The 27,584-nt window shown below is 33.8% G+C and overlaps 2 protein-coding genes across 10 annotated transcripts in view; one reads left to right on the forward strand and one right to left on the reverse strand.

Moving 5' to 3' along the window:
• The window catches only part of Fam13c (family with sequence similarity 13 member C), a 106,769-nt gene extending 95,477 nt beyond the window's left edge, over window positions 1–11,292 (forward strand). For 4 of the 8 annotated variants that reach the window (XM_010603074.1, XM_010603040.1, XM_033766593.1 and 1 more), the window contains 5 exons: window positions 1,353–1,564; window positions 5,350–5,445; window positions 6,819–7,012; window positions 8,261–8,362; window positions 10,857–11,292. In XM_010603074.1, coding sequence (XP_010601376.1) covers window positions 1,353–1,564; window positions 5,350–5,445; window positions 6,819–7,012; window positions 8,261–8,362; window positions 10,857–10,980 — 728 coding nt within the window. In that variant the 3' untranslated portion in view covers window positions 10,981–11,292. The remainder of the gene's footprint in view (window positions 1–1,352; window positions 1,565–5,349; window positions 5,446–6,818; window positions 7,013–8,260; window positions 8,363–10,856) is intronic. The other 4 variants (XM_010603044.1, XM_033766594.1, XM_010603057.1 and 1 more) reach the window with 3 other exon arrangements.
• Window positions 11,293–12,293: 1,001 nt separating this feature from the next.
• Phyhipl (phytanoyl-CoA 2-hydroxylase interacting protein like) overlaps window positions 12,294–27,584 on the reverse strand; it is a 45,160-nt gene continuing 29,869 nt past the window's right edge. For both annotated transcript variants that reach the window (XM_010603113.3, XM_010603109.3), the window contains exons 2-5: window positions 26,158–26,354; window positions 24,805–24,979; window positions 20,335–20,452; window positions 12,294–13,562 (exon numbers count right to left, since the gene is read on the reverse strand). In XM_010603113.3, coding sequence (XP_010601415.1) covers window positions 13,028–13,562; window positions 20,335–20,452; window positions 24,805–24,979; window positions 26,158–26,322 — 993 coding nt within the window. In that variant the 5' untranslated portion in view covers window positions 26,323–26,354 and the 3' untranslated portion in view covers window positions 12,294–13,027. The remainder of the gene's footprint in view (window positions 13,563–20,334; window positions 20,453–24,804; window positions 24,980–26,157; window positions 26,355–27,584) is intronic.

A 27,584-nucleotide genomic window follows, 5' to 3' on the forward strand; every position in this document is an offset into this window, starting at 1 on the left:
AGTTAAAATAGTATAGTCTGCTCCAGGGCATTTTGACTCATTTCCACCTGGGCCCTCTTAAACTCAACTTTTTGCTTCCATTGGAGGCCTAACTTAAAACAAATGGCTGTGGATCACTTTCATAGTTAAACCTCTCTTCATAAACCTCCTTACACAAAGACTGAGCACCTTCAACCTCCAACTAGAATGATTCACTCAAATCTAGGGACACTTCAACCTGTGGAGCTTTAACTTTCCTGTTATTGGATCTGTAGTAGTAGAAACAAAATAGGTATGAGAAATCATTTATTTCCCATATCCCATTGTAAAGGTGAGGGCATTTATGGCCGGAGGGGAAAGTTATGAGGCATAGAGGTGGTAAGCTGCATATACATTTTGTTTCTTCTGTGTCTCAGTCCAATCTTTTTTTCTGTCCCTCGCTGTGGATGATGTTGCATTAATTAACTCTAAAATACATTTTAAGATACAATCATTATTTATCAATTATTTTGTTCCTCCATCCATACTCTAATTTCAATACTCAGGGACATGGAATATTTCCAAATTTCTAGAAGGATAATGATTAAGAATTAGAAAGGAATATTAATTCAGCAATATTAAGCTGTAATGATGTGCATTTATAAAATATGCAGTGTTTAAATATCAAGCCAGAGTCCAACCAAGAAAAAATCAAAGAAAATGAGCTATGTAATTGAGGAATCAATATAGATGGCCTCAAACAACCAGTACCCTAGCATTTTCTGATATGTAATTCACTGACAAGTCCCCAGTGGCCTTTTAAAGTTTTAATTATCTAAGTTTCTATGCCACACATTGCAATAAAGGTGATTCTTAGATTTTAAAAACTGACATTATACAAAACTGTTAATCTATCAAGTTGGGGATGGTATTTTCATCCCCCCTGTCCCATATTTCCTTGGGTGTCTGCATATGTAATGCTTTCCAGAAGTATTGTGTTTCCATGGGGGCTTTTGATAAATTCACAACTTGCAAATTTTACATTAATAAAACTGAGTGTAGAATTTCAGGTGCTACTACAGATAGAAACTCTGAGGTCAGGCACCACTGGTCTTCCCCCAGATCTCTTCCATCAGAACTAAACCGAGTTCCTACCACGCATGCTCCTACGCCTCCATGAGGACCCCAGGCTCTAGAGCTCCATTTCTGTACCTGATTCAGTGCTTATGATGTGGTTCATGGTTATTGAGCTTTCCCTTGCCCCATAAAAATTTGTTTTAGCATTGTTCATTTCTACCAATTTGGCACTGGTGGAGGGAATTACTGAGAGACTCTGTTTTTATTAAGTCTAGTGGGTCCTTTTTGCTCAAGGTAATTCATGGCATTTCTCTTAGAACTAAAGCTGAAGCTATCAGAAGAACAAGGAAGTGCTCCTAAAGGCCCTCTGAGAAGCTTGTCCTGTGAGCAACCCACAGTTCCAAGAGAAAATGGGAAGCCTGAAGCTACGGGCCCTGAGCCAAGCTCTTCTGGGGAGGAGACTTCTGATGCTGTGTTGACATGCCTAAAGGAGAAGAGAGAGCATTTCCCTCCCCGGGAGGAGTCTAAGGTACTTCATCGTATCATCACAGGCCCCAATACCCGACACAGTGACAGTGAGATCATGCTTTCCACCAGTTCATCAGAGCGCACGGTCACTACATAAACATATTTAGGAAAATGGCTCCAAATTTTAGCCAGATTAGTTCCTGGTGGGTTAATAGCCATGACCTATGGATGTGGCCTCATGATTCCATGTTGTGAGGCAGTTCTGTTGGTTATAGTATGACATGTTTGTAGGAATCAATTGGCAAGACACAGAGATATGCCATATTCCTTTATTTCCCAATTTTCCTTCCACTGTGAATTGGCAAATGAATCCAAGACTAGGGGATGAGTATATCATCTGAAAGGACAGAGCTCTATTTAGAGTTCATATGTTAAAACATAATACAGTTTATAACAGAATGTTATATTGAACAAAAGATCTTGGCTTTTGACATCTTAGTTTTGAAATCTCTGGGAGACAACCAGAGAGAATTGTCAGTTAGGTACTGAGCCTGGATTTTAAACAAAAGATTTATTGTATTTCACAAAGAAAAATATGATTATCTGGCTAATCCCCCTCTCCTTCTTGTCTATGTTTCCATCTCTCTTAATAACAGGGAAGCTTTTATATTGTCCTTTCCATCAATTTAAGACTGGTGTAGTTTCCTTTTAGTTCCTGAATAAGAGTTGTATCTACTTTATATGTCATTCCCTATCCTTACACTTTTTTATGTTACTTTTCTCATTGAATTTATTGGTACTGTTTAAGAACACAGTGCAGTTACATTTATCATTGGGATTCCTATCCTTACACTTTAAACTTCTATAGAAAGACTAGTTATTGTTCATGATCCTATAATGTCTGTACATAGTAGGTACTAAAAACATGTTTGCTGCATAAATGGACAGATGAACAATTTGATACATTTTTGGAATGAAGTCTTTGTAATGATGTCTTCTTGAGAACAATGTTTTTGTGTATTCTGCTGTACATTGTTAGTCTTTAAAATCTGGCAACATATATACAAATTCTAGAAGGCTCACATTATGCTGAGTTAGTTGTTTACTTTGGGACTTGTTGCATGCAAGTAGAAATGGCCCATGGCCACATCTATCATTATGAAATACCTTTAAAGTTTAAAAACCACCAATATATATTATGAATAGTGAGTATAAGGTTCTTACCCATGTAGACAAACTGTTCCTTCCCCCACTCAAATGGTAGACTTTTAGGATAGCCACTTCATAACATCTGTGTATACACACATACACCCCAGCATATCTGTGTTTTTATGCTTTAATAACTTTGACAGTCTTTCTTATGTTTTAGTTTCTTTGTCCAGATCTATAAAAGCATCTTGATTAGTAACAAAGTCCTAATGTTACGCTATTCACTTATCAGGGCAGTAAGTAGAGCGTTGGAATTGGTTTACAGACTTAGATCAGGCCTCATTCCTTGACTAGCTACTTCCTCATCCTCTCTACTTCTCAGGACATGGTATTCTAAGTGCCCAAACCAGGACAACCTCAGTCTGTCCTAAGTGGGATGGTTGGTTACACTTTTCCTCATAGATCTTAAATCAAATGTGTACCAAATAGACCTCTTAAGTTCTTATTCCCTTCAAAATCTTTTCCTCTATAGTTTTCAGTGTCAGTAAATGGACTCATTCTCATTGAGGAGTCTTCCTTTTCTTCTTTTTCCCATTCAGTGCTTAAACATGTTTTTTTATTTTAATCAAAATACTGTATACTTTAAGTACATCCAGTATTGTCCATCCAATGCCACCATGATACTCAAGCCAGTCATTTTATTTCCCCTTTTCTACATGTGCCCCCTATGATATATCACACAGTAATCAAAGATCTTTTAATATGCATCATTTAATTTCACTTTTCTGCTTACAACCACTTGGCAACATTTCTCTGCTTAAAAGGTCATGTAAGATGGGACCTAATTTACCTTTTGATTTTATCTATGCCAACACTCAGACCTAAGAATTCCAAGTCTACAATAGCCTCTTCCTTCTTTCAAGGAATTCATGCTTTTGCTTGTGACTTTCTGGGCCTGTTAATTTTATTCATTAACGTCACTTTTTGGCCTTCCCAATCACTCTAAGGAAGAAAACATACTCATTGTTTTCTATGATTTTCCTGTTCACTTTCCTTCGAAGTGCTTATCAAAATCTTTAGTGACTTTGTTATTTATTTCTTGTATCCCAACTCCCAGGAGAACAATGAACTCCATGGCAGTGACCCTGTCATGACTTTTTTTTATGCCTAGCATCTTTTTGCAAATCAACATCTGTTCATCAGTCACCAGTCATCTCCTTTATTGCCACAATAATTATATAAGTATTGTCTGTATTTTACCATGAGTAAACTGAACCTCAGAGAAGAGTTTACTTAGCTGCCTCAGGTCCAGGCAAACTGAGGTGGTGGGCTGTCTTTCTGAGGCATCTAAGTCAAATAGGAACGTACAAGTCTATGAGGGTCAGATGGAAATCTCTGAGTGCTTTAGAAATCATCCTTGTATAAATGGCAATGATTTCCATTATTTTCACTGAACAAGTGTCAGATAATATGTAAGCTTCCATGTACTAAGCTGCGGCATTGTTTCTGAGAGAACTTACCATAGTAAACCACGTAGTGACTAGTCAGACATGAGGTGGGTCGTAAGAGAGCAGTCCTAAGGCTACAATAAAACAAGAAAACATATATTTCCAAGGAAGCTAGTCTTATAGCTGCCTGTGAAATACACTAAGTAGTATTTCAGATCATCTCATTACATCCCATTACTTTAAACTCAAATTAACAGATGACTTTTATTTGGGAACCTTGCATACTGCTAAAAGTACAATAAGTATTAAAACCTCTACAATGAAGCATGATTTATTTTCAGGAAAGACTTTTATTCTGCTGCTTTCTGAGATTTTTGCACTGATGCTTAGAGTCCATACTGAAGCTGAAAAAGCATTACCTTTCCCTTTTATCTGTGGTTGTTTAAAAGATAATCACTTCTGCTCAGAGGGTGGCGTTATGCCATGGAAATAAATGAATTCTCCCTCCTTCGTAATTGTACATGGGGTAGGGTGGCACCAGTATAACTGGCAGGCTTAATACATGCTCATGACATTTTCTTTTCCCTCAGGAGTCTCTTTGGAACATTTGGAAGGCAGGGCTATTTAGCGTTCTTGGGTGTGTGTACTTTTCAAAAGATACTTGGGTGATGTTATGAGTTATTTCTGCCCTTCCCTTCCCACTACCTGCTTAGTGCAAACCATTGGCCTACAATTACAGGGAGACTGTTTATAGGAAATATATAGACCATTACATACACAGTGGTACAGTGGGGAGAAAAATCAAAGGAAGGAAGAGGAATTAAATGTTTTGCGTAGAGTAACAGTTTATATCAGAGCTAATGGATAATCTAATCCATGTATGTATTTATGAAGACCTGTACACAATTGGTGTTTGTGAATGTCATGAAATTCCAGATGGAATGGGTATTTTGAAAGACAAAATAATAGATTTTTGATCACTCATTGGTTTAAGAATGCACAAAGGAGTTTTCATATTATTTATGCTTTACAGACTCCTCTATAAAGCCATAAAACTCAACTTTCCTAACTTAGACCTATCCTTAAAGTAATTTTTCCTAGAAAAATTGGCATGTACTATATACAGTACAGATAGTATCAGCTGAGTGTCAAGATTTAGAGGCTTAAAGACTTTTCTTTCTTGCCTGCTAAGAATACTGACAAGTTTTCATTCTGAGAAAGGAACAATAATTTACTTCATGTTTTTCAGGTAACTAAGCAAGACAAGAACCTCATAAAGCCCCTTTATGATCGATACAGAATTATCAAGCAAATCTTGTCAACGCCTTCCCTTATACCAACAATTGTAAGTCAGGATAATTGCATTAAATGGTAACCTGCTTTGTATTGGTGTTTAGTTAGCACAATGTCATAGTTAGTATTATGAGAGTTATAAAGTAATTTTCTTGGCCATGTGTGTCACTAACAATACCAGTTATTATTTCAAAAAGGGAACATTTGGCCTTTCTTAGCCCCAGTCACTGGCATTTAGAACTATTGTGAAACAGAAATATATAATATAGCACTTCTGTGTTTGAAGCCAGTTTTAAAATTTGCTTTCAGTACCCTTTGTGAGGAGAAAAAAATGATAGATTTCAGTTTGGTCTTGTGTAATTTATAACACAGGTAGACAAACACAGAACCTCTTGATTTTTGTGTGTTCATTAATTTTCCTCTTTTAATAAGAAAATAGTTTTTTCCTTGATGTAATGTAACATTTTGTTTTGGCATCATATGACTACACTGTATTGGAATAGATTTATTCCAGTAGACAATAGGAAAACTGAAATTGAGTTAGGCTACTTTTAATGAAGAATGATTTATGGGAATGTAGAACTATAAAAATACATTAAATTCATTTCTGTCAGTATCAGAACAGTCACTTGTTCAAGATATCAATATAAAAAGGAAGAAATGGGGGCCGTGGATGTAGCTCAGGGCACTGCACCAGCCTAGCAAGTGCAAGTTCCAGAGTTTTATCCCTGGTAGCAGGAAAAAAAAAGAATACATGTTAAATATAAATATAAATTTATATTTCTGTACTTTAAAATATATTAAAAGAATAATAATTCATAGTCTTTGAAATTTTCCCATGAGAAAGCATAATTTAAAGTGGAATAGGATTTTCAGATTTACTTGCAAGAAAATCATTTGGTTGTGATAATTATCAGAACAAGTTAAAAGTGTAACTCCATTTTGCCTTGGTTTTAAAGAGCTCTTCTTTGAATTTCTCAAGTTTATAAGCATCCTCAGTATCTCTGAAAGTCCTGCACTGGGTCCTGACTTGGAATATTCTGCATGACAAAGTCTCTGTAATCTGTCTTATTGTAACCCACATCACTGGTATGAAGCAGCAACCCATAAGACCTGTGTATAAGGGAAAAAAGGCAGTCCAGACTGGACCGTATAATTTTGTACCTTCTTTGGCCCACCAAGTACAAATAAACTTGGTAAGCTCAACATCAGTGCACTTTTACTCATTAACTTCTGCAGGTTTTCTTGTTTTTTTTATGCAACTGAAAAAGGGCCCTTGGTTACTTCCATCCTGGTTCTCAGTACACATTTGAGTCTCTTACTGGATTTCATGGTATCTACTTATGGTTCTTCTCCCTTTTTGCTTTTCCATTCTCAAGAGGTACTTGGCATTTTGTGACTTTATTTAACTCTGCCTGTGATAAGCAGGAGGAAGAGGACTCTGATGAAGACTGTCAACAGGGAAGCCAACCACCTTTACCAGATCCAGGGTCTCAAATTCCTGTTGGTGACCACCTTACCTACTCTGAGACAGAACCTGTTAGGGCCCTGATACCAGATGAAAAGAAAGAAGTAAAACAACCAGCTCTCTCCATGTCTAATTTACATGAGGCCACTATGTAAGTATGAATCCTTAGTGTGGAATTTCTTTTTAGTTTAAAAGAGTTCAAAATGTCCTGGGTACCCTATATGTAACACAAAAATTTAGAAGGACCATTAATCTCTGAAAAGTGCTATCCAGGAGAGAGCAGCCCTAAAACCCTAATTTGATTGACTTCTTAGCTGGAGTCTAGCAGACATAGCTGAGGAACCACAGTCCCCAGTAAAGTCCTCAAGTTGTCATATATGTAAATGTTTGATTAGGTTGAATCAAACTCTTTTCAGCAGGGCTCTGGCACAGATCTAATGCTTGGCAGTGTGTGAGGCAAAGTAGTGCACGATCCCTCTATGGCTCAACAAATGCCAAAGCCTTTATCCTACTCTATTCCATCTACATAAGATAGATACATCCACGTAAGATAAAATTACATAAGTTCTCTGGAATCCCCTTGGTCTTAAGTAAATGAGTTGCTCTTTGTCACTTTTTGGCTCTTCAGTGAAGATCAATTTGGATTTTTATTAATATCAACATTTGGTAACTGGCATTCCTCTTCACCATTTGGCCTTCTTTGATTTTTTGTACTTCACATCCCAGATTAAGAGATTTTCTTCAACATGTATTAGCCTGGTAAGGTTTATGCCCCAAAATAGGGTTAAGGCAAATGTATTAAATTATAAATAGAAATTCTAACATATCTGGAGGCAGAAAATATTTTCATCTGTCGTCTATCAATAGTCGTTGTCCTAAAGTAGTCATTCCTGACTTTTGTAATGGTATTTTTCAGAAAATGTCTGTATCATTTCATAGTTCAGAGATTTTTTGAAACCATTTACAGGTTCTAGAATAAAGTTAGCAAAATTTGCTATAGAACTACAGCTTTTTCAGGGTCTTAATTTCATTCCCAAGATTTTGCCATTCTCCCCATACTCTAAAGGCAGAATCATTAGCATTTTCTTCCACTTGTGTCTCTTATGTTTCATCTATTATCAAATACTGATAACTATTCCTTCAAAATGTCTGTGATGCATCTCCCCCTAACCGTGCCATCACCCTTACCAGTGCTAAAATAGCCTCAGTCCATTTGCCTCGTCTTTCTTGTTCTCCTTTCCCATGACATTGTTTTCATCAGGTAATTTCCCATGCTTATGGACTGTACCTCCAGACAGGTTCTATGTTAGCAATACTCACTCAAAAGATTTTTACGATCAGAACACTTTTCAGTCTTAATGCTAGTACTTATTAATGATAAATATTTTACCTCACATAGGCCTGTACTTCTTGACCATCTCCGAGAAACCAGAGCTGACAAGAAGAGACTAAGGAAAGCCCTAAGAGAATTTGAAGAACAGTTTTTTAAACAAACAGGAAGGTGAGTGTGGGTAGATTTCTTTAGCTTATATTTCCCAGAGAATTACTATTCAGAATGTGCTGTAATGCTTTTTTCAGGAACAGGGGCTTACACAAAATGTAAATTATGTCCATACTGGCTTAGACTCAGGATTTGTCCAGTGTAACATTCTGATAATGCTGTTATTAGAGATGTTACTTGGGAGGCTACTGCTACAAAGTATGACATCAATCTTTAAGAAATAAATATCCAAATATCCCCAACTTTGCATAATAAATCTTATTATACTGTTGAATTTAAGCCTTCAAATATATTTGATTTTTCAGTCCATATAATTTGTTTTTAGATTCTTAAGTTATACAAATTGTTCCCTACTTTTTAAATAATAATTTTTTCTTTACTTTAAATTTTAATCTCCTTTGAACTTCAGGATCTGACCCTAATTATTTTATTTCAGGATTTGTTCAAAAGTTCATTGCTATTCTACCTCTTGAATGTTTAGCTATATCCTGTATTTGTCCTCTAATTTTCTGTGCCAACTCAAATCTTCTTGAACATTACTTCAGTTTCTGCTCATTTTTAGTGTATCACCAACAGAATTATACAATCGAAAGATAAGGGTTATTGATCAACTTCTAAAAAGAGTAAGTCAAATCACTTAGTTGTACTGAGCATGAGTTTTATAAGCTGAAATGATTAGACTCTTAGGGTAATTTGGGAAGCCACAGCTGTAATGTGGGACATCAGCTTTAAAAATTTTTTGAAAAGGGTGTAACTTTCCCAAAGTCACAAAGTTATTAAGTGGCAAAGACGAGACTAAACTCTTACTTTGGATGTTTGGAGCATAAGCATTTATCAGTGATACAATGGCTCCTTGATATTGCTGAGTATTTGCCTTTCCTGAACTTCCTTTGGTTTAGCAGCCTAAGTATTGCCCTGATGGGGAGGAACTGTTTTCTAAAGGCAACTTAAAACATTTAAGTTTTGTCTACTTACCTCTTAGTCCCTGGCAGATTTTCCATTTCAGTTCCCAGGGGTATTCACTAGGAGTGGACCTATTTAAGTGAGAAGATTTTTGCATAAAGCAATTCTGATGTAATCCTCTTAGTTTTCTACCTGGAATCTTCATTTCCATTTTGCTAGAAACCCAACTTATTTACATTTCTTTTGATAACTAATCTAATGCAAAGTAGCAAGTTAAATTTCCATGTCTTGTTTTCTTTTTGCGTGCATTTTTATTTTACAGAACTTTCATACACCTTTGCCTGCAAAGCATCCTTTGGGATAGTGACTTTGTACTATGTTCTATTATTTGTGTGACTTACACTAAAGTTCCTGATATCTTTTGTTTTAAATTGAAGGTATTCTGTGGAAATATCTCATTCAAGGAAATGTTTGGGGAGCTATTTTCACTATTCTAAAGCTAGTTAACGCGTGTGACAAATAGTCGCTGTATGTGCATATATTTTTTTCATATCTTTGAGTTCCCTAAATAAATTTATATTTTTACCTATTTTGAATCCCAGAAGTTTACCCTAAAAAAGTAAAGAGGTTAAATATGTTTTATGTATAGCATTCTACTGCATTGTGGTTCCTAAAAAAAACTACTTCAGATATTCCTTTAAGTATTTGGTTATAAGGTTGTATGCCCTCTTGTGGTGAAACATTTCATTTATATTCAAAAGTAGTAATTTATTACAACTAAAATCAAAGCTTTGAATGAGTAAGATTTGTGGACTCTAATCTTGCTTTCCTAAGACATTTTACTGGTACTATCCATAAAGTAAAATGACCATGAAAATAGATGACTGAAACTTTTAAGACACTGTAAATGTTCTTGATAACAATGTTAGAGCATGCAGGAGTTAGACTGCATGTATAAAAATGTATGCAGTTATATATCTAGTCTTAATAAAATTCATGTGCGGAAGAGAACTACTGTAGTTTAGACTCATCTATCATGTCTGTTAAGGATCAGCCCAGTGACTCTTCTACACAGTGGCAGAAATGGGTATTATAATTTTAAGGAAGCATGGGAATGTTTTAAATTTATAAAATGGCCAGCGACTAGATGTTTTTCTTGTAATCATATATTTATGATTTACTTGTGTTATCAAATTTGTTTTATTTTCAGGATGACATTTAAAAAAATAAGTTTCACTATTTGTGCTGAAAATACTGCATATGTGTGGAACTGTAGCAAGTATTAGGAGAATGACTGAAGGCCTTGATGATTCCAGCTCATTTTCTTCTCAGGTCTTTTACTTGGCCCACTGTTGTATGTCTAAGCTCGGGATGATTTTTCTGCGAAAGACCTATGACATTCATATTCTCAGACGTATTTATTATTTAGAAACAAGGAAGAGAGAGCGAATGAAGGTGACGGGGAGGTAAAGAAGACAATGCAGAAACGAAGAGGAAGCTTCTACTCTGCAGTTCTTTATATATAAGTTACAGAAGGACATTTAATGACTTGATTTATTATGAGCTAATGGATTGTATTTTCTCTTTGCAGAAGTCCACAAAAAGAAGATAGGATACCGATGGCAGATGAGTACTACGAATACAAGCACATAAAAGCCAAACTGAGACTATTAGAGGTCCTCATCAGTAAGCAAGATGTGGCCAAAACTATTTGAGGTTTAGGAAATCACCATCATTTTCACCCCACATAAAAATCAAGCTTATTTTTCCATTGCTCTTTGTGCTAAGTAGTTTTGACGTACTGAAAATGGAAGCACTTTAGTGGTAGTTTATTTTTAAGAAAGGATAGCAAGTTTATGGACTGTCCAAAGGAAAGGGATTTAAATGGGGAAAAATTAAACAGGTAACCCATCTTAGTGGGAAAAAATCAGCTTCCTCCATGCCAAGGACAAAATTGAGTCAATATAATTATTTCAAAAAAATATAATTTTGGGGATGGGTACTGAGGATCAAACATGGGACGTTCTCTGCTTGTGAGGCAGGCAGTGGCACCACTGAGCTAAATCCCCAGCCGAAAAAATGTAGTATTTTAAATCTAAATGACACATACTTGGGCCACTTGTTAGGGAAAGTTTATTTACTATCCAAAGATTGTTTATGTCGATGTATGGAAAAGAGCATAATTTTTTTAAAAATCAGGAAAGGAAAAGAGATTCTGTTTTTCATATAGCAAGGAAAACCTCTGGTAAGAAAGTAATTTATTTGAAATTTCAAGTGATACAACATCTACTGGCTTGTCCCTTAAGTCTGTTAGACTTTCAGTATCCTAAAATATACTAGAAGGTGTCACTGCTTTTTAATTTCAATATAAAAATAGCACATTATTTTATCAGTTATTTGTGGTTTTACATTTCTGGTTACCAAAGTTCATTCTGACAGCATGTACTTTGTGAATTATCTTTGTCTAAAACTGACAGATGTTTATATTAAAATTTTAAAATAGGTATTTTGGATAGATGTGTCTTCAGTATATAATCTAATGTGACCATAGTATTATTGCTAATCTTTTTGTTTACTATAACTAAGAATATATAACTATTTTTCCATCAGGAATATGCATTTTTCTTAATGTTCCAATGTCTATACTTCTTCAGAAAGTGAAAACACTTCTCATGAGCTGTAGTTATTCTTCATTCTGTGCAAAATGAAAAGTCTGGAACCAGTTTGCCCTGATACCTTGGGAAAGATGCTAGAATATTTTATTTGCTTCATCAATTTTAGTATATTGTTTTGTTATTTTGTACTAAAACAAGTTTATTTTGTTTTCTAAAAACAAGCAAAAGGCTGACATTCTTTAATGTATGAATCATGTTTGTATTTCTATTTTCTGTAATGTTTAAGCATGATATTGAAGAAATTCACATTTTCATATAGTTGAGAATACTGATAATTTCAAAAGGAGATTATTTCAGAGGCTTATTTTCTCTGTATTTACCTGATTTTATAACTTTTATGAATGAGAATAATGTCCTTCATAAATTTGTTTAATTGAAGTCATCCACTTGTAACAGGACAGATACACAACTACTTGAGGTTTACAAATTACATCTTTGATAAGGGAAATGGTTTCATGACAATGTATACAATTGCTATTAAAATGTAACTCCACATATTCAATATGATTGTAAATATTTTATACAACAATACAAATAAAATATTTTTCTATTATATTTATTATGCTGAAACACAGTAGTTGTTTCCTGTTAGCTAATATAAATAACATAAATAACACTGTCAAACAACAAATTGGAAGTGCTGACAATTCTAGGCTTCAAGATTTAACTCATGCTGCAATTACACCCTTCATGCGTTTGGAGTTATTCCAGTATTTGTTCAGTAGATTAAAATGAATGCATATTTAAACACCACTTATAAGCCATTATTTTGTATTTTGCTAAAGCATTCTATGTAATTCTCTTGTTATGTTTGGCATATAGGAAAAATAAAAACATTGCAGCATCTAGGCAAATAAAGTGTCAGAAGGAGAACTTAGGATATTTGATCATTGAAAGTAGTGGGAAGGGTGGGGAATAAGAAACACTAAAATAGCTCTGAATGAAATTTGAGAAGTGGTAGTTTGCTTTTGGTGATAGTGGCATGTGCATGCTTCAGTGGAAAACATTTGATGATGAAAATGGACAACAGAGGATCAATGCTCCTAGTGGAAGAAAAGGGGATGAGTAAGAATAAGAAAAGTGGGTGTTAACGTCCAACACTGATATTACAGGTTTTGCAGCTGGGATCTTTCTTTGCATTTGCAGTAGACAAACTCATGAGCTGATGACCAGTGATTTCTGCCACGGTGCCCAGAGAAAGATCCACAGGATCAGTGTAAATGACTTCTAAAATGACATCCTGGGCATGGTAATAAACCAGCACCCCATCTTCTTCTGTACAGGTCAAAAACTTATTATCCTTCGAATTTAGTTGAGGAAGGCGCTGCTTACAAAATTCATCTCCTGGTGATCCCACAGGGGCAATAACAAGAATCACATAATGATAAGCAGTGTACATACAGTAGAAGTCCCCAAAATATAAATTAGTATTGGGGTTAAAAAGTTTTTCTGCTGCAATCTCAAACCTGTATCTTCCATAAGGTGAATCCTGAGGTGGCTTCCCAGTATTGAATTCAGTGCTGCAGCTGAAGAAGATGCCTTCTAATTTTCCACTGATAGGGGAGCCGTGGCTACCACTGTCATCCTTGACAGAGGGCTGCATAGCATTCCCATGGTGCTCTCTGCAAGAGAAATTGACAGGCTTAGTACAACAATAGTAAACTTACTGATTGATAGACTTGAAGGGTCCAAAAGTCAGCCATCCATCTACTGCTAAATGCCCGAATGCCCATCTTACTATCAGATCAAGGAGAATGTGTTTTGACATTACCTATAATGACTGAATTCTACCTTGAACTTAAGCATGATCTACAAACTTTGAAGATCTTTAACATAATGTGTTTACTGGATGAAAAAATTAAATTGCAAATGAAAATCTTACATCCTTTTTTATTTATTGGGTTTTAGAGGTGTCTTTCAAAAAAGAAAGTTGGACTAAAATATTGCTAAATATTTGAATATTGATGCATAGGATGAATGATTCTTCAAATATTCTAGGACATACTCATTAAATGAGCACTACCTAGCTGGGAAAGGTCCCATCCCACTCTGTGGCTTCAGAACTGGGATTGTTGGTGCTACAGCCCCAGGCATCTCCTACCTTCATCCTGAGAGTTCTGAGCAAGCCCACCTTTATATCCTGTGGTTCATGGATGGTTTCTTCTGGAAACACAACCGTTGGCATCACATTTACTTGCCTGGCATCTCCTTGGGAAAAGCCTCTCCACATCCTGTACCACCAAGACAGGAGCAGCTGCTGCCAGGAGCCACAGTAGCACCATAGCCTGACTCTGGTTTTTGAGCTCATTTACCTTTAGAACCCTATACTCACTGCAAAGTCATACAGCTACCTTCATGAACCACTTCAGACATCAGAGAAAGATAAAATCGGGGACTACAGTTTAGAGCTTCCCTATAACCAAACTCAAAGTATCTACCCAATGAATCCTGTATCTTACCTAAATGAAAAAAAATTTCTTCATACAAATGCCACTTCATAAAATAGAGAGAAGCAAATATTACATCAGTTAGCAACATAAGGACACAATGAATATGAAAGGGAACTAGGTACCTCCAAAGGAAAACGGTATTTCTCCAGAAATAGATCACAATTTGAAATGCCTGAAAATAAAACCAACATAATGAGCCTAAAGAAAGCAAAGTGAAGAAAAGAGGGAAAGCCACTGAAAATCTACTTAATGAAATAACAGCTGACAGTTTCCCAAATTTTTAAAGAGAGACATCCAGATATAAGAAGCTTGGGCCAGGGATGTAGCTCAGTGGGGCTGTGCATGCGTGTGAAGCGCAGTCCTGAGTTTGATCCTTGGTACCGGAAAAACAAAACAAAAATAGATTTAAAAAAAAACTCGAAGAACCCAAACTAGATTCAACCAAAATAGATCTTCACTAAAGCATATCACAGTCATAACATCAAAAGTACAAGATAGACTCCTGAAAACAGCAAGTAAAAAGAAGCAAGTCACATATAACCAGAAAGTCTATTAGACTTACAGTAGATTTCTCAGCAGAAAATATATAGGGCTAGAGAGAATAGAATGATATTGCCAGTGAACAATAACAACAAGGAAAAATGACAGATCTCTATTCCTGATAAACATATATGCAGAAATTCTCAAAATAGCAGCAAACCAAATTCAACAGTATATTTTACACTATGATCAAATACAGTTCATCCCAAAGATACAGGATGGTTCAATATACTCAAACCTATAAATATCATGTGACATATCTACAGAATGAACAACAAAGACTATTTGATCATTTAAACAGATGTAATAAAACATTCAGTAAGATTCAACATCCCTTCCTAGGTATAGGAAGAACATATCTCAAAATACTAAAGACTAAAGTTCACAGAGAATATTGCATGAATTTGAAAAAAGCTGAGCATTTCCTTTGAGATTGAGAACAAGACAAAGACATCCACTTTCAACAGTCTTATTTAATACTCTACTAGGTATCGTAACAAGAGAAATTAGGCCAAAAATTAAAAATAAAACATTAAGGACATCCATGTCTGCAGACATGATTCTATAACAGAGAAACTTAAATACTCCATTGAAAGAGCTGTTAGCACTGAAAAGCAAATTCAGTAAAGGAGCAGGATACAAAAATCAATATAAAAAACAGCATAGCATTTTAATATATCAATAATGAACTTGATGAAAAAATTACTCATTCACTATAGTTACAAAATAAAGTACTTAGAAATAATTTTAACCAAGATGTGAAAATCTCTCCTGAAAATCTCTCCAATAAAAATTTTAAAATACTAATGAAATAAATTATAGAGGATACAAAAAAATGGAAAGGTATCCCATGTTTTAGAGGAGTTAATAGTGCAAATGGCCACACTACTCCCCCAAATCTCTAAATTCAATGTAATTTCCATCAAAGTACCAATGACTTTCTTCATACAAATAAAAAATTCTTAAATTCATATCAAACAAACAAACAAAAAAAGACCCAGAATGCCAAAGCAATCATGAGCAAACAAACAAGCACACCTGGAGGCATCACAGTAGCCAATGTCCAAACATACTACAAAGCTACAGCAACCCATATAGCATGGTACTGGTATGAAGAGATATGTAGACCAACAAAATAGAATAAAGAATCCAGAAATTAATAACATTTATACAACCAATCTTCAAAAAAGCTGTCAAGAAATTAGAATAGGGAAGATAATCTCTTCAATAAAATCATGCTGGCAAAATGGCATATGCACATAAAAAGGGATGAAGTGAGATTTGGAAATCAATCCAAAATTGATCAAATACCTAAATGTAAACTATATAAATGAAGTTATGAGATTACAGCAAGAAAATATAGGGGGGAACACTTCAACATATTGGGGTAGGGAATGACTTTTCAGATAAAATCCTAAAGCCACAGGCAACAAAAATAAACACAAATGGTATTATATCAAATTAAGAAGCTTTTGTACAGCAAAGGAAATAATAGAATTAAGAGACAACCTATAGAATGGGAAAAATATCTGTAAAATATTCATCAGACAAAGGCATAGTATCCAAAATACATAAGGAACTCAAAAAGCTAAACATGAAAAACAAACAAACTTAATTAGAAACAAACCAAAACTTAATTAGACAAATGGGCAAAGGCACTAAGAGACAGTCCTCAAAAGAAATACAAATGGCCAAGAAGTACTATATATTTAAAATGCTCACTATTACTATCAGAGAAGTGCAAATAAAAATCAAAATAAAATATCTCTTGCAGGTAGAAGAGCTATCATTAAGAAGGCAATACATGCTGGCAAGGATGCAGAGAAAGAGGAATTTATACACTGTTGATGGGAATATAAATTTGTGCAGTCATTATGAAAAGCAAGTTGCATTATTAAAAACTAGTAACATGGATGAAACTGGAGGTGACACTACATATTCTCATGTATTTATGAAAACTATTTGTCAATCGTATAAAAGAACAGAATGGAATAGTGGTCACTAGAGTCTGGGAAAGGAAAATACAGGAGGAGAGGGAGAAAAAAATTCAATAAATAGCACCAAAATACAGAGAAAAGATTTAGCTCCGTTTTTTTTCTAGAGCACAATACAGTAACTACTGAATAAAATGATGATGTTTCAAAATAATTAGAAGAGTAGATTTTCCCAACAGATACACAAGATTAATATTTGAAGAGATGGTTACACATTGTATTCATATATTAAATTATCAAAATGTATTCCATGAAGGTATACAAATGTCTCTAAAAAACTTTTAAAATAAGAAGATACATTATAGCTTATTTGTTATGGGGAAATCAATTGATGGTACTTCTATCAAAGAAATTATTAAGGTATGCACTTTAAAAGTAAAATCCAACTAGTCAAATTAAAGATAAAAAGCAAAAAGCAAAAAATGAGTGCTATCCATTTATATTTTTAACAACAGTTTATTTTTTAGAGGAGTTAAATCCTGTTTATTTTTTAATCCTGGATTAGTTTGCTAATCAGATTATTTCTTATGTTCTGATGTAAAGAGCACTGGTTATTTCCCTTTTACCTCACCCCCAGACCCATGCTCTACCTTTTTTGTCTTCACTGTGGCCTGAGACTCTGTCACTCAGTTCTTTGTTTGGTCTCTTATTTCAGTTACACCAGTGTGAGGCCCAGCAGATCTAGGATACAAGGAGGTCAAGCCCTGGTTGTGTCTTTCTCTACTTGCTCCATGCTTCAGTGTCTGTAGCTGTGACCTGGCTCAGTTCTTCTACCCTAATATGTGTCTAGTGCTCTTGCTAGCTGACTTCCTTCCAGTCCCAAGGATAGTAAAACTCTTCAACTCAGTATTTCCTGGTTGCTTCAACGTTCCTTTTTAGTTGCCTTAATGCTGCCTACACTTTTGTGAATGGCAGTTTAAATTCTCTTCAGTATTCCCCAAGTGTATCTTCTTTTTCTTCTGAGATTCCTACCAGCATAACTTGCAATGAAATGTTCAAACTACCACTCAAGTGAAAGAAGGGTGCTTCAGTCCTTCTGCTTCTTAAAAGAGTTTGTGAGTCAGTAGAGTGTGCTCATGATCTGCCACTGGATTTAGAACAGGTATGGATTTCAAATTTTATCACGTGAAAACTACTTTGGGAGCTTATTAAAAATGTAGATTCAGGGAAAAAAGAAACTGTCACAGATACAAACAAGGAGACATAAGAAATAATTACAGTTTGGTATCCTACAATGGATCTTGTATTTTACTCTGTTGCTCTTTCTAATGTTTCAAGATATATTCTTTTCACTGGATATAGTATTCTGGGGTGACAGTTCTCTTTCATCACTTGAAAATATTGTGCTCCTTTTTCTTGCCTCTAGGGTTTCAGATGATGTCATTCAGAAAAAAACTTGTTGGGCTGGAATAGGATGGTCATTCTCTAGATATCTGTATCATTTCCTACTTGGTTGGGTAAATAAAGCAAGACAACTTTCTGCGGTATTTGTTGTTGTTGTTGTTTGTGCCCATTTGTGTTTTTTGCTTGAACCTTGTCCCGGACATCAGAATTAAAAGATAAAACTCAGGGAACTCAACCCTGTATTGTTCCTTGAATCCCAAGGTCCCTAATATGTTAAAAAAAAAAAAAAAAAAAAAACTGTCCGCATGCCTTGGTAAGTATATTTATTTATATGTATTGCTTTGTTAAAGATATAATTTACTTAAGGTATGTTATATTCATGTAACAGTTCCTCAAGGTGAGCATCACTATTCTTTATTACTAACATGCACTAATTTTTTTTAAAAAATATACAGTATACACAGATTTTACTACTCTCATGGAAAAATCAATCACAGGTAAATTTCCTTGGTAGTTAACACATCTTTCATGCTAGTCCCTGGAATCAAATCATGAAATGTATAAAATAACTATCCATATTATAAGCGTTTGTTTTTATCTGTTTCTTCTGGGAAGTGTTTTTGAGAATAGTTGGGAGTATGAACACCAGCTTTCATTTGAGGGACACAGAAAATCATAGAGAAACACTGACCCCAAGTGGCCCGCTACAACAGACACTGGTGATGCTCCAGGAGTTTAAACCAAGCACCAAAGATGTAACAATTCATCTCACTTGATATATTTCTTTGTCAAGACAACAGCAATAGTGGAAATTTTTTGGTTTTCAAATTTTTGCTTAACAAATATAAAAAAATTTTCTGCACATAGTCATTCCCAATTAAGAGTTGTCAAGCATGACTCCCAATATTGTTTAATTTGTATTCTGTAATCAGGGGAATGATATATGCCATTAATTAAAAAGATTCCAAAAAACAAAACAAAACAAAATAAATAAATAAAAAGATTCCAGAGTAGATACTTTCCCAGTGAAGAGAATGACGGACTAAGCTATACATTTATAATTTTTAAAAGACTTGCTTTTCAACATAATATATTAAAATATATGATATTTCAGAGTATTTCATTTAAAGAACACAGAAGCCTAAATCTCTATAATTTATTCTGCACTTTTCACATCTCAGACATGACATAAAATTGAAACCACGATCTTGATTTAAGAGAAACTACAGAAATATGAAAAAAGAACATCAAAGCTTTCTAATTTTTTCACATGCATTCCTGTCTAAGAATTCTTGAAAGTCTAAAATGAGACCAAGATTTTTTTAAATGACAAATTATAGGAATGGCTGTGTAAAAGATTTAGAACCAATACAGCACTTGTCATTTTTGAAAGCTTTAGTTTCACTTTAAAACACATCTGCCTATTTATCCTCTTAAATCTTTCTCTTCAAATATGAAAGTCCTGCAATATTAAAACTGCATATAGAATAAAGTGCTGTTAACTTCTTACAAACCATTTGAAGGAATCAAATATATAGGCCTAAAATATTAGTCAACTATCACTAGAATTCAAAAGTAAAGACAACTGTCTTCATAAATAATTGGAGATAATAATTAAGTGATTTCTACTTAGGCAGAACTGTACAAATCCCAGCTGATTTCCCACAATATTTCATGAAATAGTCATCTTTTTTCTCACATTTTTAGTATCTTAAAGGGACCCACAGAAAGAGGTGAAAATTTAGCAGTCAATGCAAGAGGACATCTGAGTCACTGAGAATTGGAGAAATATACACAGTAAATGCTTACCAATCTAAACACCAGTGGTTTAAGATCTACTGCACTGGAACAAACAGAAATTATTATATGGTTATGGAAAGGAATCTAAATGAGAAAAATCTCACGATACGAATTTTTCTACTGATTTTTTTTTCTAGGAAAAAAGTATAATTATTTCAAAAAGAAACTTGGAATTGCAACTTGGCAGAATTAGAATCAAAGGAAATATGAGCCTTGATTTAGAATCAGACTTAGTACACAAATAACTATATATATTTTATTCTTACCGAATATAGTCAAAATATTCTTTGTGCTGATTACGATAAAAAACAGAAAATTTAAGCATACGTCCTGAAATCACTTCAGCCTTCTCCAACAGTTGTGTTAGATGAACTTTTGAATAGTCTGAAAATTTTCAAAAAAATTTGTTAGTAAAATATGGCACCAAAATGCTAACTGCATACTTAATAAATTGGTTATTATTAAAATTCACTACTAAGAAATTAACTTAGTGACTAGGAAATTGTTTATAAATAAAACACACATTGTATGGCACATTTTTCTTTCTACAAATTTCTTTTTTTAGGGTTTACAGTTGTTTCTTAGAATATACTTGCATTTTTTCACTCTTTGGAATTGAAAATATTTGAACAAACATGTTCAGTTACTCTTCATAATCCACAAATGAATTATCGGCACCTTACCAACTTTTCCTCAGCCAGTTGATAAACTGAATAAGAAGTTTATCATCCACAAGCAATAATAATAATGCTCATGTAATTTATTCTCTAACCCTCAAAGGTTGATGAAATGATTAAATATGCCAATTTATTGATGAAGATATTCAACCTTGTACAAATTTAATGATTTTGCCCAGTTTTCATATGTCCAATGACTTCAAGACTAGACCCCTGGCTCCAGGTTGATGTCCTTTGGGTACAAAAAGCTTCCAAAAATTTAATACAACTGTCAAAGTAATGTAATTTTTTCATCAACTTCTTGATTTGAAAATTGCTTGAGAATTGTTGTCAGAAACCAAGGAAAAACTTTGGTCTATAAACCTTAGTAAAACTTTCCAAACAGACCAACCTTGTTAAAGTGTACATTGGCAACATGTTTTTTTTCTTACTGCATCACTGACTCAAACATTTATTTAGATTAGAACATACAATGTACCAAGCAATATGCAAAATTTGATGTTTAGATGATAAAAAAAATTAAACTTTATTACTGTTCCTTTCAAAGAACTGACAGTCTAAAGAAGAAACATATATATTTAATGATGGTATTATTATGGGGTGTATTGGGTGTCATTTCTGTTACAAACTATAATAGAAATGAATTAGCTTGTGGTATTCTATTTTATTTAATTTCCAATACCTTGTGTTTAGCTCACAGTATGGGTTCACTAAATACTGCACGAGTTAAATGTCCAGTTTAAAAGGCAATTTATACAAAATAGCTTTCTCAAAATTTACATAAGGTAAGATATTCTGATATGCTCAAAAAACTTTGAACTTTGAACAGCTTAAGTTTCTCTTAAATTTACCCATGAAAATAAAAAGACAATGAAACTTATAGAAAAATAACTTGTACATTTAAAAGCTGACATTTCACCTTATCATTTACTCTGTAACTTTCTTCGGAGAATTATAGGATGCAAATCTATCGCAGATAGATATTTTTCAACTGGAAATTCTAAATATCGCCCTTAAGCTAAAGAAGAAATAGTATATTATACTTTTTTCCAATGTCAAGTGGGGTTTTAGTAGGTAAAATTTTTAGTAAGCAAATACCATGATACTATTTCATGTAATCATGACAAAAAAAACTGCATCTGTTAAAGTGATTAAGGCTTAGTTCTACAATGTGCCTCAAAAGCTTCATGTGTTCAGAAGTTGGGCTTTGGGCGGGTGATTGGGTCATGGAGAGGAATGTGTTGTTAAGAGCTGGGGCCTGGTTCACGAGGCTCACCACAGGGGTGTGTCCTGGAAAGGTATATACCTTCCCATCTTGTCCCTTCTCTCTCTACTTCCTAGCAGCCACCACATAGGCAGTTTTTTTTTTCTCATTGAGTTTATTGGTACATTTTGGGTATACAGTACAGTTACATTCATCATTGGGATCTTGTACCTTTACATGACAGGTCTTGGTTCTCATTTTTTCCTCTTATCCCTGCCCTCCCTTCACCCCCTCCTCCCTTCCCTATTTACAAATACTTTATTTCCATTTTTTCATTTTCTCATATTTTTTTTCTTTTCCCTTATTTCCTTTTCCCTACACTTTCCTTCTCACTTCCCCTACCCTTTAGCCCTTCTCTTCCTATTTCACGTTGTCAATTATACCATTAGGATCTTATGTACAATTATAGTTTTTCACAACAGAGAAACTATTTGGTATTTACACATGTGTGACTTATTTATTTTACTTAGTATATCCTCAATATGTATCTATTTTCCTATGAATGAATCTAATTTCTCATTTTTTATGGCTGAGTAATATTCCATTGTATAGAAAAACCACATCTTCTTTATCCAGTCTCCAACTAATGGGGAAATGGGCTGTTTCCAAGTTTTAGCTATTACAAACTGTGCTGATATAAACATGGGTGTGCATATATCATTGTGGTATGTTCTTTTAATTCTTTTGGAAAGATACCCAGCAGAGGGATGCCTGGGTCAAATGGAACCTCTAATCCCAGCTCTTTGAGCTATCTCCATATTGATTTCCATAGTTTTCATGCCATTTCTGCCTTGGAGCCAGCTGACCATGGACTGAGAATGTGAGCCAAAATATACCGTCCTACTTTAAGTTATGGAAGTTCAGTATTTTGTCCCAGCAACAAGAAAGAGATCAAGACCCAAGTTATCCAAAATTCCTGAGATCAGAAATGCTTCAGCTTTCAGGAATTTTTGGATTGTGAAATATGTGCACATACTTTTTATTGACTGTGTATTCACACTGCAAAATATAAAAAAAAAAGCTCTAAAATTCGAAAATATAATGTGTCATATCATAGAATTCAAAAGAGTCTCAAATTTAAAAGAATTTCGAGTTTTGTATTTTCAGATTATGGATATTCAGCCTCCAACAAAATATCAAAAGAGATTGTGCCTGTGTGTCTTACATATAGATTAAACTTCCTTGGTAGGATAAAATGAAAAGAAAGGAAAAAGAGTAAACAGGATATAAATCTCAAAAAAGAATTTTGATTCAGTAAACACTGAGATGAAATACTAATTTGAATGATACCTCAAACAGAGGTAGTTAGTAAGACTTCTTTACTCATTGTTAACATCTAGCTATTTCATCACTGTGATTAATACTACATTTTCATCTACTTTAGAAACCCATTTTTCACATTTTAACATCTCTCACATTTGTCTAACAAGATGTAATAAAAATAGCGTTTCACAGTTTATTTTGAACTATTTATAGTATTGATACATAAAATGTTGGGTCTTATAGTCTGTAACTGAAGATAGAGAAACATAAAGAAATAGGCTACTATGTAGATACCAGTTTTAATAATTAAGGATGTTTCATTAGCTAGCAATTTAATCATAGAATATGCAAAGAAAAAATCACTATGACATAGAATTAAAACTTTATCCATTTAACATGTCCATAGAAGTTTTATGCTGAGTTTGAGATGAAAAAACAATGCAAGATACTGATAATAAAGCAGTAGTTAAACATGCACTGACTCTAAGATAATAATGCAAGTATGAACTATAGGAAAACTAACTTATCTGATGGATACCTCAGCTGGCAAAAGTTGCTAAGCAATCTGCAATAGCTGATGCCAACTTTTTAAAAACTACTTTTTCTACAGCTCTAGTGTGTTGAAACAGCCTCTCTACAATTACTATCATCATTATTATTATTATTATTTTTTTTTTGGTACCCGGGATCAAACTCAGGACTTGCACTTGGGAGGCAGGTTGTGGCACCACTGAGCTAAATCCCTTGCCTTCTACAATTATTTTTTTTATAGAAACAGTTATCTAGATGAAGAGGCAAAGTACCATTTTAAGAAACAAAAGAAGAGGATGGCATAAGTACTCAACTACATGTTCAATAAATGTGTACTTCTTGAATGAATGAGTAAAGAAACAGATAAAGGTGGTGAACTAATATTTTGCAAAGGAAATATTAGAATACTCAAATATTAAAGTATAGTTCACATCACATTTCCCAGTGGTGACTATGAAGCTACTTTTTAATGAAGCAAAGACATACAAAGGTATACACTAGTTTAGAAATGATTTTCTTAAGTTTTTCCAGCACGCAAGTGAAAAGTCCAATAACGTTTCTAGTATACACAGTTATTGAGCTCTGCCTCCATTCCCTGAAATTAAAGAAAGATACTATATTCCTGTCTTCCTCCTCTCAATGTCTGTGAAAATGGACAGACTGAAAGTAAAAGAATAAAAGAAAGCTCCCTCACAAAATAAGGCTCAAAATATGCTGAGTATATAATTTTCTAATTTTATCAACTTTATTTTGAAACTGTATGCAACAAAGTGATTTGATGTCATCACAAGTTCTGTTACTGAGAATCTCAGTTCTCACAAATAACTGCAATATTGTTTATTGTGTTACATAATGCTGATAAAGCAAAAATGACCAATGGCATATTCATTTACCTATTAACTACAAAAACTTTTTTTTTCAGTAATTAGCTTTCCAGACACAATTATCTAAGGGTTTTTGTTTTGTTTTGTTTTTACTGTATATGTACCTAGTTCTCTTACCTGCTGTACAGAATTCTATAATTTCACTCCATTCAGATACAACATAATCACCATCGACTTGTTTTGAGGCAGTCTGAACTGCAACTGTATATTCAGTTCTTGGGCTCAAAAACCAGTGTCCACGGACAGTCATAGGCAAGGGGACAGCTTTTGCTACCAACTTTGTTGGAACATCCTAAGAAGGAAAAAAGGGAGCATAAGAAGTAAAAGAAGAAAAGGTAGGAAAAAAAGGGAAAGAGGAAGGGTAAGACATAAAACTATAATCAATTATAAGAAATGGAGGGCCGGGGATTTAGCTCAGCGGTTTAGTGGCCTGCCTTGCAAGCGCAAGGACTCGAGTTCAATCCTCGGTACCAAAAAATAGAAATGGAGAAGGGAGGCCAGGGATTTAGCTCAGTAGTTCCATCACCTGCCTCTTAAGTGCAATGTCCTGAGTTCAATTTCCAGTACAAAAAACAAACAAACAAAGAAATGGAGAGGAACTTATATTCCTGGCTGACAATAGAACTTTTCTGTTTAAGAATAATTGACAATTATTTTAAAATCTCTTATTCTCCCTATCCAGAAACAAAGATCCAACTTGTTCAAGAGATGTACCCAAGGTCATACAGCCAAATCCAATGGCATAAATGTTCTTGGATACTAATTTTCTTAATTTCTAGCATATTGGTGTTCTCTGTATAACATGCTTCTCAAAGTATATCATTCTAATACTAACTGATAAAATTTAAGGAAATAGATATGAAAGAGATAAAATTCAATAGATTTAATTTTAAAAGACTTATTGGTGTAATTTATAATTCACCAGAAAGCTTATTACTAAGTATTTTTTATGTGCAAGAACACTTTTAAAATAAATATTTAAAATAATCTCATATACATATATAGGTAATATTTTCTTCACTTTTATTCAAGCATAGAGTATATGTGTCATAGAAAAGTTGAGGTATTTCTAAACAATAAAATAATTAAAAATCTAGCTGAATATACACTACCTTTTCAATGATATGGTATTTTAAGTGTGAAGTAAAGAAGGGGTGAAATCTTTAATTTCCTTTGTAATACCTCATCAGTTTCTTCATGATGTAAGTGAAATCTAATTTAACATGATGAATTTTATATCTGTATGACAGTCACAATTTTACATTTTAAAATATTTTAACAATAAACATGGCATTTCATTTTCTTCTAAAATTTATTAGCGGGATGGGGGTCTCAAATCACATTTTAATTGTTCCCAATGTCAAAAACCATATAAATTATTATTAGAACATTATTCTTTCTTTTAAAATTTCTTCATACTTAGAAACTTCTTAAAATGCAAGCAGAGTTAAGTATGTGTTAGATTTTTACCTTGTGTTTAAATTTATTTGAGTTCTTGTTCTCTTTCTTGTTGAGGTCAATGAAATAATGTGTAATACGGTCCTTTGACTTTGAATCCATTTCCCATGAAATCTTAAATGAGTCACATGTAATATTGCTTATTTTGATGTTATGTGGTACAGGAAGTTCTTCCATCTCTGCTATGCCACTGTCTTGTGATTTGTTACCTGCCAAAAAAACAATAAACAGAAAGTTAATTTCCAATCAGTGAATTGTTCCAGGATGTAAAATCTTATACTATGTATACTTCTGAACTCAACTAACTACCAAATCTAGGATTTAATTTGTTCATGAAGCCATCTGCATGTTAATGACAGTAAAAGTAATATTATCAATAAAAATCAGAGATGACTTAATTTTTACCTTATACACATTTTCAATTTGATTTCTCAATTTTCTGCTTTTGAAAATAAAAGCAAAAGTATGGATGATCCATCTTTTGTTTTTTTGGTAGCAGGTATTGAACTCAGGACCTTGCACTTGCAAGGCAGGTGGCAGAACCACTGAGCTAAATTCCAGGCCCTTCAGAGGATCTATCTTTCTCAGATGAGAAAGACTAGTCTCACATGATTATTTTCTCTGTGAACAGGTCCAAGAGATCATCTTTCTTAAATGAGCATCAATTCTGCTCTTAATTAAATGGTTTTAAGATAGATAACTTTATAGAAATGTTATAATGAAGGATACAGTAAAATAAAGGAAATATTTCTTTAAAAGTGTATGAGGTAGCAATCAATAACAGGCTATAAAAATTATCTCTTCTCTTTTGCAAATATATAGAAAGCATGTAATAGTTATACTATATCTACAAATAACATTGAAGACTATTCACTTATGAGTTATTATCTTTTCACTGTGCTATCTTGACAAATTTAGAGCGCTGAAACAACAGAAAGCTAAACAGAAAAAAATGACTGCCACATTGAACTAAAGAAGGATGTGATATCAGGTTATTATAAAAACTTAGTTAAACTCTCCTTATACTGCTACTACTAACAGTGTAGAGCAGGGTATGACAAATGACAGGACAACAAGAGAAAATAAATATTTGCCAAATTTGTTTCATACACAGGAAAGACATAATGGAATCAAATTTTATTCCATTTTTGTCTATATTCTTTTTTCTCAAGTCAATGTACTACTCAATGCCTTAAAAGAGAAAAAAATAACATTGATATCCACATGACAAAAAGGTATGTCATATATAAGCTATATAACTTGTTTCCCAACAATAAAAGAGTGAATCTCAATCAATAAAAATTAAAAGAAATGACAATGTCACCTTATGGAAAAACCTTCTACTTCTACATAAGACCGTTCTCCCTCCTCCACACTTGTTTTTTTTTTTTTTTTTTTTTTTTTTTTTTTTTTTTTTATTTTTTTTTTTTTTTATTATT

The sequence above is a fragment of the Fukomys damarensis genome, unplaced genomic scaffold (genome assembly GCF_012274545.1).
Source record: "Fukomys damarensis isolate Sample0158 unplaced genomic scaffold, DMR_v1.0_HiC HiC_scaffold_20, whole genome shotgun sequence".
NCBI lineage: Eukaryota > Metazoa > Chordata > Mammalia > Rodentia > Bathyergidae > Fukomys > Fukomys damarensis.